The following is a 16,872-nucleotide window of genomic DNA, read 5'->3' as shown; positions in this document are numbered from 1 at the left end:
ATTTGCTTTGAAATAATCTGAGTGGTGGGGAAATAGGAAGGGTTTGTAAGTGAAACTTGCAAATTGTTTCAAGTGGATGATTCTCTCTACTTTTGTATGTTTATAATTTCCCATATAAAAAAGTTATAAAAACAAAGAATATAACGCCTTGCATTGTGAGGCTAGGCCTAAAGAAATGAGATAGACACATGGGAATTTCAAAAGTCAGGGTTATTTAAGGAAGAACAACAAATATTAGAAGAAAAAATATTGGTTTATATGAATTGCAATATATGAATTCCTTTATGCACTATACTAAGAACATCAGAATTAACTGGAAAGCATAGTACTTACTAAGGAAAGAGCAGAAAACAACTCCACCCCAGATACAACAGTCATTTAGTCTGCAAGGCAAACCATGGGCTCATGGAAAGCTGTGATATCTATACAGATGTTATTTGTCAAATCGTTTCGTACTGATAATGACTGCCCAATTAACATCTTCACTACACTTATTTTCATATACAGGAGAAATCTATGAAGGATCTTAAGAGTCCTTTAGCGACAACCGGGAAGGATCCTGTACACCTCTGGCGCGTTTCTTAGTCTTCAGTGAGAAAGGGTAGGAGAGAAGCGAAAACGTACCCCTGCTCCAGCATGTAGCTAGCTAGCTTGGAACAAAAGATATCCTAGAATGGCACTGATATAAAAGTTCTAAGTGCAATGCCAGGTTTAAATTCCCCTGTCTCCAAAACGTAAAATAAATCTGCTGCCATCGTCTGAAATCCTATGGGACTGAAAAATCCTTTCGTATTACTGAAGAAACGCCAGTATTCTAGCTAATTTGGGAGAAGGATGTTCTGCTCGTAGAAAGATCCTATTGATATATCTCAGCAACACTTAAGACACTCTGCAGATGGAAATAGGGGGGAAATGTCTCCCTACCCGTCCCCCCCATTTTAAGTTCTCCTTTCTTAGCCTGATTTTCGACAACAATATCTTTATACCCGAAGTTATTTGGCCATCCTTGGAAGTGCAACTTACCCTCTCAAGGGACTTAAAAGTTGCCTAAGCGTGAGGAATGAGTCACTTTGCTCAATTTTGATGAGTAATCTCAGGTGTCATGGAACCCCATTCTGAAGAAAAAGAGGGGAGGGGGCGTCAGATCTGCAAACGGAAGAAGACAGGCCGCTGCGGATTGGATGGCGAGATCTCGATTTTCCTATAATTGCGTCATTTCGAACCCAATTGGGTCCAGATGTTATGCGCACCGACGGATTGCCGTCTCGGAAACTCTCAATCAGACGCAAGCGAAAGGAGAGGAGGCGGCTAATTAAATATTGAGCAGAAAGTCGCGTGGGGAGCGTGTCACGTGGGTCTCGAGGCTCAGCGAACCTCGGATAAATACCGCGCTGCAGCCAGCAGGCAAAAGCGCGAGCCGCTGCGACAGAGAGCGCCGAGCGCCCAGCGAGCGCTCCGACCCGCCGAGGAACCCCAAGGGCTGGTCAGCCGCAGTAAGTGCCTGCGCCCTGCCGGGTGGGCTTTCCGCACCGCGCACCGCTCCGAGGAGGCGTCTAGCAGGGCTGGATGGGCCGCTGCGGCGAGGGACAGCGGGGAGACAGCTGAGGGACAGCGGGGGGACTGCGGGGAGACGGCAGGGAGACGGCGGCGAGACGGGTATCCCAAGTGCCTTGTCCCTCTTTGCCTTCCACCCGCAGAGCCTCCTGGCTTGAAGGTATGGATTGGTGGGTTGGGGGCTGGGGGAGCTGGGATCTAGGAAGAATAGGATTTGAGAAGCTTTAGGGCTTGATTATCTTTCGTAAATGGTACCGACAGGACTTTAGCCCTTAGGCGGTTTATCTTGTTTCAGTCGACCTTGAGTTCCGTTGTGGGATCGAAAATCCTGCTGCCTTAACTCTTGGATAGACACCCCCAATACATATATTTTTTTTCTCTCCTCTGCCTCTTCTCCCCACTCTTCCCAGAAATCCAGCATGAAAATCCTCGTGGCCTTGGCAGTCTTTTTTCTCGTCTCCACTCAACTGTTCATAGAAGAAATTGGAGCCAACGACGATCTGAGTTATTGGTCTGACTGGTCCGACAGAGACCAGATCAAGGTGAGACCCGGTCCCAAGATGGCCCGCGCCGTTCTTCATGGGCTTAAGAGGTGTCACTTACCCCCCCGCGATAGCATCCTAGTTACCCTAGCGGGCACCGGGACCGCAACCAGAGGCGGTGGAGGCGCGCCGGGAGGGATGTAGAGGAACGCCATCCCCTGGGTCCCACACGAGATTCTGCATCCAAGAACCAAGTTTCCTCCCGAGGGCTGCACCGTCGGGTCTCGGGAACTCTCTGGAGGAATAATACCCTCCTAGGTGATCCCGGAATCCTCACAAGACTGGAAACCTCACAAGGTTTCATCCCCTGGTAACGCGGATTTCGGAGACTCAGGTCCAGCTGCAAGGACCTGGCATTTGGAAATGCTGGGGCAGGGGCAGAGGAGTGCGCGCCCGACGCAGGCGAAAGCAGGGGCAAGTGGCGAGGTGCTGGGGGCTTGGAGAGTCGCAGGTGGGTAGGAGGCTAACTTCCTGCGATGACTTTTATTTTACGGACCTGGAGACGTAGCCGCAAGTTTTCCTTTAGGTTGCTCGCAGGCTATTCGCGCAAGGGAGAGCGCCCCGCCGGAACAGTGAAAGTCGCGCACTGTTAGTCGCTTGTAAAGGGCTGTCACCTTCCCTACCCTCCCCCCGCCACTCCCCCCTACACACCTGTGCGCATTTAGGGCGGTGAGAAGTCTCCAAAGCCCGAGCTAGAGATGAACAAAGTCCGGTAGCTGAGCGGCAGATAAGTGAGGGTCCCCGGGATGGGAGGAAAGAGGGGAAAGCGAGCAGGGCTTGGAGACGACGAGCCTCCAGCTAACTGGTTACTGCTAGGCTTCGGGGAGGCGGCGGCGCCGGACACGAATTGGGCGGGGAGGGGTGGAGAGAGGCAACGCCCCGGTGTCGGGAGGCCCGGCCTCCTCTCGCCTCGGAGCTGGTTCCCCACCCTGGCTTGGCCTGTCCCCACCGCCAAGATTTGCCCCAGGCTGGAGCGCACCACCAGAATGACTCTAGTTTGCCGGCGCCTTGCACTGGTTGCCTACACGTGTGCCCCTGTCGGTGCGTCTGTCCTCTAGGAGGAGCTGCCCGAGCCCTTTGAGCATCTTCTGCAGAGAATCGCCCGCAGACCCAAGCCTCAGCAGTTCTTCGGATTAATGGGCAAACGGGATGCTGGTGAGATGGGCAGCCATCACCCTCTCTGTCTCTCTGGGCACCGCCCACCGCCCCCCCCTCGCCACTCCCACCCCGGAATCCTAGCTCATGCTCAGAGCACACAGTCTCTCTTGATCTATGAGCAGAGATTTCCACCCTAAAATGGGTATATCTCCCGGAGCACGACTCTGACCCTCACCCCGCTAACACACACAAGCCACGGAGGGAGGGAGAGATCGGTCCAAACCGCCAAGAACAGGAACCAACCTTAAGCTAAGTGCTTCCTTGACTAAGGATCCAAACTGACAAAGAACAGGAAGGCACGGGGCCTCCAGGGGATATCAGAATGTTCTCAGTCCATGTGGAAAACTGACTTTAGACCACTGGAGTTAGATTAGATTTAGCTGCCAGTGTCTCATGATAGAAATATTTCCTTTTCTTGAATTCTAACACCATCAGTGGAGCGTGTAAACAGTTAATGTCAATTCGTCTCTTGTCAGATTCCTCAATTGAAAAACAAGTGGCCCTGTTACAGGCTCTTTATGGTAAACGTTTCTATAAATCTTTATTTTACTCTTGTGAATGCACATGTATGAAAATGGAGAATGTCTTTTGTGGGATGAAATACAGATTCTTGGTTGATTATTGAATAAAGAGATGGGTTTGCTCTCTCTCTCTTGAGCATCAAAGCTGACCGGCCTTGAAGATGTATCTCTTATAAGAAAACGAGAGGTGGTATGGCCAGGCAGTTCAGGCCTCAGGAGTCTCACAGACCTGAGTTTGAATCTGTGGCCCACATAAATCACTTAAAAATACTCCTTTTGTTTAAAATATTTTGTCTTTATTATTAATAATTTGGATAGCATTTATGATTCTGCTATATTCCTCGGGATAGTACATGAATGGAAAATGTTGCATTATTTTAAAAATCAATTTATTTTATAATTCTCTTTAAAAGATATAATGTAGCTCCTTTAAAACAAATCTATTGTGTTTGTTAATTTTATTTTTCTTTCTATAGGACATGGCCAGCTCTCTCATAAAAGTAAGTTCCAAATTATTTTGACATGTATCATATGCAAATGTAAATTAGATTGAATTCCACTTTACATAATAACTTATTTTCTGTTGTAATGTAGACTTAATATTTTTAATTAACACAATTTAAGAATGGCGCAGACTCATATTACATCCAGAACATGAATGTTTAAAGCTCTGTTGTTTAAACATATCATACTTACTAAAAGGATGCATTATATTAAAAATCCTTTAACTCCCAGCTGAACTGTTGCTGAATTCCTGACCCACAGAAACTGAGATAATAAAGAAAGAAAGGAAGGAGAGGAAGGAAGGAAGGGAGGGAGGGAGGGAGGAAGGAAGGAATCCTTTAACTCCTGTAAATTGTTAGTTTTAGATAAGAATTTCAATCCTAGGGGTAAAAATCCACCACACATTCCTCTCCCCTCACCCCCACCCCACCACTTCCACTGAAAAAAACAAAAGCAAAAACAAAAATCCAAGCATTTATAGGCATCTCCTAGTTCATTTAGTATGCTTGATTCCATGATGATGTCATTTATTAGAGTAATCCAGCAGCCAATTAAGAGGATGGAGTGAATGTCTGCGTAGAGAATCCATACTAAAGGTAAAGATAGATAAAGTTGTAGAAAGTACCAGGGGTCCATCTCAATCACACTCACTTATCCCAAGGTCCACTCACTTACTCCAACTTGGATTTTGATTCACTGGAAGCAGAGTAGAGGCCACACTAAGATAGCAGCCATGTTCTTAGCTAATATAGTATAAACCAAGAGACATCCTCCCACTAGAGTTAAAATAATAATCCTTTCCAAAGGCTTTATCTTTGAAAGTAAATAAATCTTATTCATATTTACTTTCTCAGGACTTGACTTTCAAGGGAATTATGTATAGCAAAATTCCATGTAATGAAAATAAATGTACTATATTAATGTCAAAACTAACGTACTTTTTCCAAAAGAAATATTTTTAAAAATCCAATAAAATAGCAATAGTGAACTTTAGAAGTTTATAATCATCAGGTACAGGAATCTGATTTAACTAAGCTTCAGTTTCCTGAGAAATACAACATATTCAGTAATATGAGGAAATAAGCTTTGATGTTTCTGCCACACAAATGTGAAATTGACTCCCTAAACATCAAAGCTAGCTCAAATAGCAATATTTAAAACATTGTATATAAACAGATAAAATAGAATATGAATAAAGTATACTTGCTAATATTTAGATATAGAATTGAGAAAAGTGCTTTCATTGTATTATTTTTATTTAGTGTCATTTATAAGACTTACTAGGAATCTTTATTTCTTCAGGCTCACCAAAACTTGAAATAATTATATATTTATTATATAGGCATATATTTGGAAGCTTGCTTTTTTTTGATACTAGTTATAACAGTTTATTTCCTCAGAGATATACATATTAAAATACCCCTAAATGTATTTTTCCAGGGCATAAAACAGATTCCTTTGTTGGACTAATGGGCAAAAGAGCTTTAAATTCTGGTATGTATAAAACCATGACTGCAAATAAACAGTACCTTAAATCTACTTCTATTTTCTCTAAGGCATTCTTTTCAGAGTATTAAACAGGAATAATAAAATTAAAATGAGTATTTATGTTGAAAAAATCTAATTGCAATAAATAAATCCAAGAATGGATTTATAGATGATTGAGCTAATATCACCACAGTATCAATCTATCCTTCTCAAACTCCCAGTGTCTGCCGCATTTAAACATTACCTAACCTGAATCTTTGGGCTAGTCTAATACCCTTTCCCTTACATCTGTTCAATAAGCCACATTTAACCTTACTGAACTAAGGGGGATGGAGGATGGGGGAGATAAGACCGATAATTTTACTTGTTACCAAGGTAATTGGAAAGTCTTACAAAAGGTTAAATCTGACAGTCTTCCAACACAAAAATAAATAAATAAATAAAAACAAATCCATTTTTATAAATCACTTGCTCTTAATGATATTATAGAAGCTCAAACTCTAAACCTGATGAATGTTTAAGACTAGGAGAGTAACATAGTCTGTTCCAGTGCCTTCAAAAAGGAACACAATCAAATTATCCTAGAGGGTTATAATCAGTTCTGGCTATAAAACCCTTAAAGAGAAGGAGAGCCACAATTCTCCTCATAACCCAGTTTAAATCTGAACAACTCTTTCACTTGATTTAAAGCCTGCATATTTCCTTTCTTTTCTTTAATTTCTATCTTCTATGTAAATGCCATATGCATATATCTGAAAACTCTAATTTCTTAACTCATTCATCACAGTATTTTTAAGGTTAAATAACCCCTGTATCATTTTCATAGAAACTGATATTGTGTTAAGCTCATTCAGGCCTTATAGTTCATAGCTTAATTTGAAAGCTATTCAAATTCTCTTTATTTTACCTTCAGTGAAATTAGAATTAAAATACTAATAATGTAATTAATTAGAAAGTAATCATCACCTGTCTTATCCATTTAGAATATTTCTGGTTTCCTGAAAATCTGTAAGTAAGATATGCTGGCTTAATTAATCTGAAAAAGTCATGCAAAAATGAGGTATCCTAGTATTTTTTTTTTAATTTCATTTTATTTTTGGCTGCATTGGGCCCTCGTTGCTGCGCGCGGGCTTTCTCTAATTGCGGTGAGCGGGGGCTACTCTTCGTTGCGGTGCGCAGGCTTCTCATTGTGGTGGCTTTTCTTTTTGCGGAGCACAGGCTCTAGGCGCACGGAGCTTCAGTAGTTGTGGCTTGAGGGCTCTAGAGCGCAGGCTCAGTAGTTTTGTCGACCCCTGGGCTTAGTCGCTCCAAGGCATGTGGTATCTTCGCGGAACAGGGATCGAACCCATGTCCCCTGCATTGGCAGGCGGATTCTAAACCACGGCGCCATCAGGGAAGCCCAAGGTATCCTAGTATTTATATTGGTTCTCTACCTTCCAGATTTAGACACTACATTTGTATTTCTTCGTCAGTAATTTGGAGGCTTCTCAAGTTTAAATTTTAAAGAAGTTACCAGTGTACCTAATGAAAAACTAAAATTGTTTTATTAGTATGTATTATCTTCCAGCTTTTGGAAATGGAATATAAGTTTAAACCACACTGGCTTTATTTGTATCAGAAGTGTACACTAGCCCTTATATACCTGTGGTTTTCTTGATAATCACACCAGTCAACAACTTTCCATTTTCAGAATTGATAAAAGGTTTCAGAACATGCTTAACTTTACAAATAATATAGATATGTGCAATATGAATAAATTAGATGCTATTAAATGTACTTAAAATAATATAATTATAGATAATATTAAATAGAATCACTGTATAAATCAGAATCAATTTATGACTAAATCTTTGCTCCTCCATTTTAGTTAAGAAAATACAAAAGGAAAAAATGGGCAAGCATGTAATTTATACCCAATCGGGTACATTTTCATATAATCAGTTGAGGCAAGGTTATCATAGACACCTTCTACAGCCATCCAATCCTTACCCTGTTATGGTCACAGACCCCTTTGACAATCTGAGTTATCTAGAAAGTGTCTTCCCAGAGAAACCCTTATCAGCTCATACACACAAACATTTACATATGGTTTTAGAGGGTTCAAGGACTCTTGAAGGTAAGAAACTCTGCTTCCAATTAAGAGAACATTGTATTTCAGCTCAATCACTAACGTCTTTGGTTAGTTTACATTCACATTCACTTCCCTTCTCTGAGGAACAAAATTATGTTACCGAAAGCTTGTCAGGAACTGTACTTGTGCTGATCATCCTCCTCCTCCTACAAACAAACCAGGGTCAGAAATGGACTGTTTCTTTCCTTCAGAACTGCCAAGATTGGGCCTCAGACTATTCCACCCCAGAAGTGTGTGCATGATTGACATAAAACATTCTCCTTATTGTTAACCTCACTTAAGGGAACCTTGGATGCTAATGAGAACCTGCTCAGTGGTAAACGGGGAAAGTGATAACACTGGAGGCTTCACCTACCTACTCTTCCAACAAATCCTTCTCACTGAGAAAATTGTTTAGAGTGGCACCTATGATTCCTACATGTCTTTCACAATTCTTTCTACTATTTCTATTTAAATTCAGTATTTTATACATGCATACTGAATTTTTAAAAGCACAGTAGTTTGACTACAATGTAAATCTAAGTGTATAAAGTATTAGATAAAATGATGAAAATATATACTTAAGTATTTTGATCACAGCAATCTGATCCTTACCCTTTTGTGGCTGCAGACCCCTTTGAAATTATATTTAATAATATAATATAATATAATATAATATAATATAATATAATTTGGTACTTTTTTCTGTCCATATAGTCAAAGTACTTAAGTTACTTGCTAGCTATATGTTAAATACCTTTGGAAGCAGTGATTAATCTTTCACAGGCCATTAGGGTGCTAGGAGGTAAGTTAAACTATGTTTTATTTAGATGACTCAATTGCCCTACTTATAGACAATGAGATTGTTTTTAGTCTCAAGGACAATCTATCAGTGGGAGGAATCCACAAGATAGGAAGAGACCCTGACACCATTAGGTACCCCTATACCAGAAATCAGCAAACTTATTCTGTAAAGAGCCAGGTTTTAGACTAACATTTTAGACTATGTGAGCCATGCAGTCTCTGTAGCAGCTACTCAAGTCTTCCATTTTAATGTTAAAGTAGGCATAGACAATACATAAATTAATGGGTGTGGTCATGTTCCAATAAAACATTATTTACAAGGAAAGACGGTGGGCTGGATTTGGCCCATGGCCTGTAGTTGGTTGATTCTGTCCTAGAATAAAAGTCCCACATTTTGCTTTCATCCTCCTACTATTCCTGTTTACTTTAGGCATTGTCCTTTCTATAAATCACCATGGTGTCCACCACTGCTTGAGAAAGCTGTGGAGAATCAATGTTGCAGTATACTGTGGAAATACACTTTGGGGGCACCAAGTCTATGAGGATGACCAAAATAACCAAGAATTCTGTGGACAGATCACTTCCAATCAGGATAAAGACTGAGGCCCGATTGGAAGATGTACAAATAAGACTCTTAGAAATACTTCCATGGAGTGAAAAAAGTAATTATGAGTTTAAAATAAATTTCTGTATGCCTTGAACTTTGTTTAACTGTGTCAGTGAATCTTCTTAACAAACCCTTTACCTTATCTTTGTTCTCAGTGGCTTATGAAAGGAGTGCCATGCAGAATTATGAAAGAAGACGTAAATAAACTACCTAACGTATTATTCATTGAGCTTCATTTGTGTCAATGGCCAAGGCAAGATAAAATGAGACATGCGCTATGAGGAATAATTATTTATTTAATAATAATTGTTGTTTTGAGTTGAAAACTCAAAAAGTATTTATTTTTCATATTCTGCCAATATGTGTTGTAAAAGCGTGTTGTAATTCTAATATGACAACATGCTCAGAAGTAGAAGTCAGTGGTAATTTCTCAACAAAGCACAGTATACAATGAAGTTGTAAAAGCCTATGAGAGATATAGTCTCCAAAGAAAGAAACCATTTCTCTTTGCTGGCAGCAGTCACATCAGCTACTACTAAAGAAAGGAAACTCACAGATAGGCTGTGCTTCTCCATTTGCTTTCATGGTGAAAGTGTACTGAGACTTGGTACCAAACTGTGTTTTTATCCCTGCAGCATGTTTCATGTTTTGTGACTATATAGAGATGTTTTAAAAGTTTTACTGTGATTCTAAGGTCTTTATTTTATTGTACAATGTGTTGTGATAGTCTACATTTTAAATAAAAGAAAAAATATCTTGAGAACTGTGTCTTATTCTTTCATTAACATTTATGTCAAATCAGCAACCTTTCTTTTAGTAGATGAAATATGTTCCAAGCTGTTTTTGGCTGCTAAATACTGAAACAGAAAACTACTAAATCTCTCTTCCTTAAGGAAAATGACCAAAATGTAATCCCAGTTTCTCTCACACACACACTTTTGGCACAGGATCATTCATGGAGAAAACAATTACATTCTGGTCCCCAAAACAGTTAAAGCTCAATTCTGTTTATATGTGCTTATGATTCCCTTTTACAAATAGGATAATCTATTTTAAAGATGCATTTCACTGGTTATTTCCTTGTTGTGTAAAACATCAGCACACTACCATTTCAGCCATGTTTAAAGCCCAGGAATAAATGCAGCAGTGTTTGAGTCTCACTAGAATCAAGACACCAAACCAAACTCTCACAAGGGTCACTAGAGGATGATACAGAAAGCTAGGGAGCTGATAATATGGCATCACCCCCATAACAAAGATAAGAGCTGCTTTCTTGCATATCTAACGACTGCCTGTGAATTGCTAGTGCCCTTAACACTCCAGCAGAAGCATGTGTATCAGAAATACAGGGCAATCAGAGGGAAGCTCTTGTGTATTTATTTAAGGGGAAGCATTGCTAAGTGTCCTTGGAATTATTTTCTGATTGCATAAGAGAGTGTGAAATATTGACAAGTGGTAAAACAACTCAGGACAAGCATTGCTCAGTGAAATAAAACTCTGTGAGTTTATTCTGGACTGGTGACTGTTGTTGATCAACGTTAAAACCACTTGTGGGACAGGAGCGCTAAAGCATATTTTAATCTTTATATATTTAAATGAATAATTTGTTCAAAAAACTCCAATGAACTAATTTGCCTTATTACACAACACTTTTTTTTTTTTTTTTTATGGTACGCGGGCCTCCCCCTGTTGTGGCCCCTCCCGTTGCGGAGCACAGGCTCCAGACGCACAGGCTCAGCGGCCATGGCTCACGGGCCCAGCCGCTCCGCGGCATGTGGGATCCTCCCAGACCGGGGCACGAACCCGTATCCCCTGCATCGGCAGAAGGACTCTCAACCACTGCGCCACCAGGGAAGCCCTACACAACACATTTAAATGCTACAAATTATATTACGATAAGCAAAAAGGAGAAAATCATAGTCATAGAGCCCCATCCCCCAACAGTAATGTTTGATGTTCTATTTAATAATAACAATAGGGGCTTCCCTGGTGGTGCAGTGGTTGAGAGTCCGCCTGCCGATGCAGGGGACACGGGTTCGTGCCCTGGTCCAGGAGGATCCCATATGCCACGGAGCGGCTGGGCTCGTGAGCCATGGCCACTGAGCCTGCGCGTCCGGAGCCTGTGCTCTGCAACGGGAGAGGCCACAGCAGGGAGAGGCCCGCAAACCGCAAAAAAAAAAAAATAATAATAATAATAATAATAATTTTAACATAGAATCATCATCATAATAATAGCTTCATAATATATATTTAATCACTCATTGAAGGAAATATTATTATTATCATTTTACAATTGAGGATATGAAGCTCAAGGAAATGTTGGGGTCGGAGATTATAATACGAGAGGAGTCAGGATTAGAAAGGAATTATTAGGCAGAAATAACAATGAGATTGATGAAGCAAACTGCCATAGTGACAAAACTGAATACTATGACATCACTTAAAATGGCATTATGGTGTGTTTAGTGACATGAAACAACATATATGGTATGTTGTTAGGCACAAAGCAGTATTTCTGCATTGTATGTACATATATTTTTCTGCATAGATGTTTTAACAGGAAGGAACCATGTAATGGATAAGAGTGTGGGGTTCAGAGTCAAACTACTCTATCACTTAATGGCTGTGTGATGATGGGCAAGTCCCTTAACTTCTTTCTGCCTTGTTTTCATCATCAGTAAAACTGGACTAATGATGCTGTCCACTACTATCATACACCACTCTACACAGTGGACAGTAGCCACACGGAGCTTAGGTGAGGGTCGTGGGACATGATGCATGTCAAGCTTTGAGCACCATCTCCGACACACAGCAAGCATTCGGTGAATGTTACCTGATGCCACTGTTAGCTACTCTCCAAAATCCCCAAAGAGAAAATTAGCACTATATGATAGCCACTAAAATGGTTTTTATAGACACACTGAAGAAGCAGTAGCAGCATGGGTAGTTTCTAAATAGTTACCACACAAATTAAATCTGGGGCCATCTCACAAATAGAGTGGCGCTTCGTGCTGTGCATCACTGCACTAGACAGTCCCCACAGCCCCATCCCTCTCTGACATTCTATAAATCTCTGCAGCAGGATTGAAAAGCGCTAGGTGAAGACCATTGTCTGCCAGGCCACACTCCTGTCTGCTCTCCCTCCAGGCCCAGAAACCTAGCAACCGCTGAGCAGGAAAGAGAGCGACTGCAGCTTGAAGTTTGTACTCATGAAATATTTATTGTTACTTCCCCTCTGTGGCATACTTCCTTCAACTAAAATGAGCTTTCTTCACCTATATTCCTTCTAAAATACTTTTACTCTGTTACAAAACAGCAAAAAGATCAATCTGGATAGTTAATCTACCAGAATACTTTATTGCTTTGGTTTGGGGTTTGTTTTTTGATTTTGGTTTTGTTTTGGTCAGGATCCAGGGCAAAAATAAATGACACTCAAGCTGAGTCATTAGAGGAAGATTTAATAAAGGGACTAATCACAAAGGTGTGGGCAGGATGTGGAAAAGCCAGCAATGGAATGTGGTCTCCAGGCTAACATCCTTGGAGCCACTGTGATCCCCAGGCCTGAAGGATCAGGATGAGGAAGTGAGGGTCTCTATGTGCCAAGGGCTGCCTGGCAGCTGTTGTCTTCATGGGAGGATGAACCAACACAGGATAATCAGTATGGGGGAGAGAGTGGGGAGGTCAGTGTATAAATGCCCCAACCTCAATCTCCTCCTCCTGTCTGATCTGCTCTTGTTGCCTCCATTGGGTAAACCCACCCGGAAAACAAAGGGCTCAGAGCCCTGGGTGCCTTCCACACTGGAAAGCTGCACAGACAGGGCACCAAAGCTGGTGGAGAAAGCTGGTGAGCACATTGGGAGGTGGAAAAGGAAGATGCTCAATACATCAAGTACCCGATTATTTTGAATCAAAAGGAAACTCATAAGCAGAAATTCAAATAGAGAAATGTAGATAGTAAAAATAAAAGTCCTTATCTGAACACCAATTCTACTCCCGAAGGATATAGTTTCATGTGGATCCATCCAAAGAAACAAACAAAATTAATCTTATTTCAACTTGAGCACATGCTGAAATCTCCCCTTTTAACACCAAATCATTATAAGAATTTTTTAAAAGGTACATACATTTTTTAAAGAAATTAATAATTACACTGGGATTTGTGAAAAACAGAGAAAGGACTTTTGGTGGACCAGAAATTACACAGTTTCTGGAAAAAGAAAGCACAGGGAAGCCACAGCTGTAAGCCGTGGTCCTGGCAGGAAAATGCGGAGGCTGCAAAGGAAGGTGCTAACCCCAGAATAGGAAATTGACCACGGCAGAACGGACTTCTCATCAGCAACACTGGGTGCCATGAGATCCAAAAACAAAATCTAAAATTTCTTAAGGAATATAATATTCAGCCAAATTATGAATTTGTGAAAGAAGAAAAACCACCTAAAAGCTGTTAGCTTAAGCCTTTTTTTTTTTTTTTTTTTTTTTTTTTTTTTTGCGGTACACGGGCCTCTCACTGCTGTGGCCTCTCCCGTTGCGGAGCACAGCCTCCGGACGCACAGGCCCAGCGGCCATGGCTCACGGGCCCAGCCACTCCGTGGCATGTGGGATCTTCCCGGGCTGGGGCACGAACCCGTGTCCCCTGCATCGGCAGGCGGACTCTCAACCACTGCGCCACCAGGGAAGCCCTTAAGCCTTTTTTAAAACCATCACAACAGGTGAATTCCTCAAGATGTCTGTTCTGCAGGAGAGCAGATAACCTAAAGAATTCACATGTTAGATTGATGAAGGTCAGTCAAATTTCCACTATTTGTAGAAGTATTGTCAAAACAATTCTGAGGGCTTCCCTGGTGGCGCAGTGGTTGAGGGTCCGCCTGCCGATGCAGGGGACATGGGTTCGTGCCCCGGTCTGGGAAGATCCCACATGCCGTGGAGCGGCTGGGCCCGTGAGCCGTGGCTGTTGAGCCTGTGCGTCCGGAGCTACCACAAAAAAAAAAAAAAAAAAAAAAAAAACCAATTCTGAGAATTGTTCACAGTTCTGATTCTTGGAAGTTATAGGGAACTTACGCTGCATCAGTCATGGGACAGGATTCGGGGACTGCATTTAATAAGACCAACCTAACCCTAAAGACTTCACCACAAAACTGTTAGAACTAATAAATTCAGTAAAGTTGCAGAATACAAAATCAACATACAAAAATAATCTTGTATTTCTATATAATAACAACTATTCTGCTGAAAAAGAAATAAAGAAAACAATCCCATTTACAATAGCATCAAAAACAATTAAATACTTAGGAATAAATTTAACCAAGTAAGCAAAAGATCTGTACACTGAAAACTATAAGGCACTGATGAAAAAAAGTGAAGAAGACACAAATAAATGGGAAAAGAGTCTGTGCTCATGGATTGGCATAATTAATATTGTTAAAATATCCATACTATCCAAAGTGATCTACACATTCAAGGTGATCCCTCTCGAAGTTCCAAGGGCACTTTTCACATAAATAGGAAAACAATCCAAAAATGTGTATGGAACCACAAAAGACCCCGAATAGCCAAAGCAATCTGGAGAAAGAAGAACAAAGCTGGAGGCATCATACTTCCTTATTTCCAACTATATTACAAAACTGTAGTATTCAAAACAATATAATGCCAGCACAAAAACAGATACGTAGACCAATGGAACAGAATCTAGAGCCCAGAAAGAAACCCACACACATAGTCAACTAATATTTGACAAGGAAGCCAAGGATACTCAGTGGGGAAAGGATAGTCTCTTCAATAAATAGTGCTGGGAAAACTGGATACTCATGGCAAAAAAATGAAGTTGGACAACTATCTTACACCTCTCACTAAAAATAACTTGTAATGGATTAAAGACTTAAATGTAAGACCTCGAACCATAAAACTCCTAGAAGAAAACATAGGGAAAAATCTCCTTGACATTGGTCTTGGCAATGATTTTTGGATATGACACCAAAAACACAAGCAGCAAAAGCAAAAATCAACAATTGGAACTACATCAAACTTATCAACAAAATGAAAAGGCAACCTGTGAAATGGGAGAAAACATTTGCAAATTATGTACCTGATAAGGGGGTGATATCGAAAATATATAAAGAACTCATAAAACTCAATAGCAAAAAAATAAAATACAAAACAAAACCAAACAAACAAAAACCAAATAATACAATTTAAAAATGGGCAGAGGACCTGAATAGACATTTTTCCAAACAAAGCACACAGATGGCCAACAGGTACATGAAAAGATGCTCAACGTCACTAATCATCAGTGAAATGCAAATCAAAACCGCAATGAGATATCACCTCTCACCTGTTAGAATGGCCGTCGTCAAAAAGACAAGAGATAACAAGTGTTGGCTAGGATGCAGAGAATAGGGAACCCTTGTACACTGTTGGTGGGAAGACAGTTGTTGGGGCAAAAATTATGGGAAGAAATTAAAAGCTAAAGAGAGAGAGAAATAAACCCCAAATTGACAACTCCTCAAATAGGAGGGAATATACTTCAATAGAAGACATTTTCAGCAGATATTACATTCCGTCAGTTCCCTAAACTTTGTATTAATCTTGATTCTTTAAAATATTTTCCAGTGTAATCTTCTTCCTCAAAGCTAGTTTACATACATGTAAGAAAACTATTTTCTAAAATAGACCAAAGTATGGAGTTAATTTCTAATCTTTACTTTATTGAGTCATTATTTTTCATAAAGAAATATTTAAGGAAGTTAAAAAACTTCCTCTATGGCTATTTCATATAGTGGTATTCTTTCTTAATACACATTAATGGCCTCTTCTCAATAGGTAATAAGTCTATTGCATAAATACATCATTCTACATTTGTAGCCTTTTTAAAATCCTGATTCAGTTATGTTAGGCTATGAAAATGTATTCTATAAATCCCCAGAAATACATTTGGATTTTTAAAAATTCCACTGTAATCGCTTCCTTGATGCCTATTTTATGTGACTCCAACCCATAATGATGGAGGTTGGGTTTCTTCTGTACCAATTCAGAAAAGTAAAAATTATGTTGCATTACTCAGGCATAATAGGTCAGAAAAATTGGTTCATTCACTCACCTATTTATTCATTCACTGTCCATTCATTCACCACTTGTCAATAGTCTTTTAGCTGTAAAACATTGTGATAAGTAAATTAGACAGTGATACTGACATCAAAGCACTCACTATCTTATGGGAGGATAAGATATGCCCAAATAACTAAACTGTAGCGATTGCCATAAGAGAGATACAAATAAAGTGTGATTAGCCTTGTGATGGCAGAGACCATTTCCCTCTGGCTTTCTGGTAAACCCTTATATCTAGAATAGTGCTGGCTCATAGCAGGTGCTCATACTTGCTGAATGGAGGAAAAAAGAAATGAATGAATAAATGAATGAATAAAAGAGGAGGTGGTATTTAATCTAGGTTTTAATGATGGAAGGATCTGGTTATGGGAAGATAAAGAAGGCAAGTTTCAAGGACCAAGGTCATGCTTATGAATCTTATTTTGATCACTCTAATTCAGTTTTTTTCCAGCTGAGCAATAAGTGCCTCAAGCCTCCCTTTGG

At 40.4% G+C, this 16,872-nt stretch overlaps 1 protein-coding gene across 4 annotated transcripts; it reads left to right on the top strand.

Moving 5' to 3' along the window:
• Positions 1-1,973: 1,973 nt before the first annotated feature.
• On the top strand, positions 1,974-9,980 carry TAC1 (tachykinin precursor 1; the record flags this gene model as incomplete). Of its 4 annotated transcripts, XM_081244368.1 has the most annotated exons (6): positions 1,974-2,096; positions 3,155-3,251; positions 3,731-3,775; positions 4,252-4,275; positions 5,720-5,773; positions 9,444-9,980. In XM_081244368.1, 6 exons carry the CDS (start codon positions 1,974-1,976, stop codon positions 9,491-9,493), a joined length of 393 nt encoding a protein of 130 aa, XP_081100494.1. In that variant the 3' UTR covers positions 9,494-9,980. The 4 variants fall into 4 exon arrangements, with proteins under 4 accessions (XP_081100494.1, XP_081100495.1, XP_081100496.1 ...); XM_081244369.1 differs by lacking the exon at positions 3,731-3,775; XM_081244370.1 differs by lacking the exon at positions 5,720-5,773.
• Positions 9,981-16,872: the final 6,892 nt, after the last annotated feature.

The sequence above is a fragment of the Mesoplodon bidens genome (genome assembly GCF_964165515.1).
Source record: "Mesoplodon bidens genome assembly, chromosome: 9".
Lineage (NCBI taxonomy): Eukaryota > Metazoa > Chordata > Mammalia > Artiodactyla > Ziphiidae > Mesoplodon > Mesoplodon bidens.
This window is presented reverse-complemented; position numbering and strand designations above follow the sequence as displayed.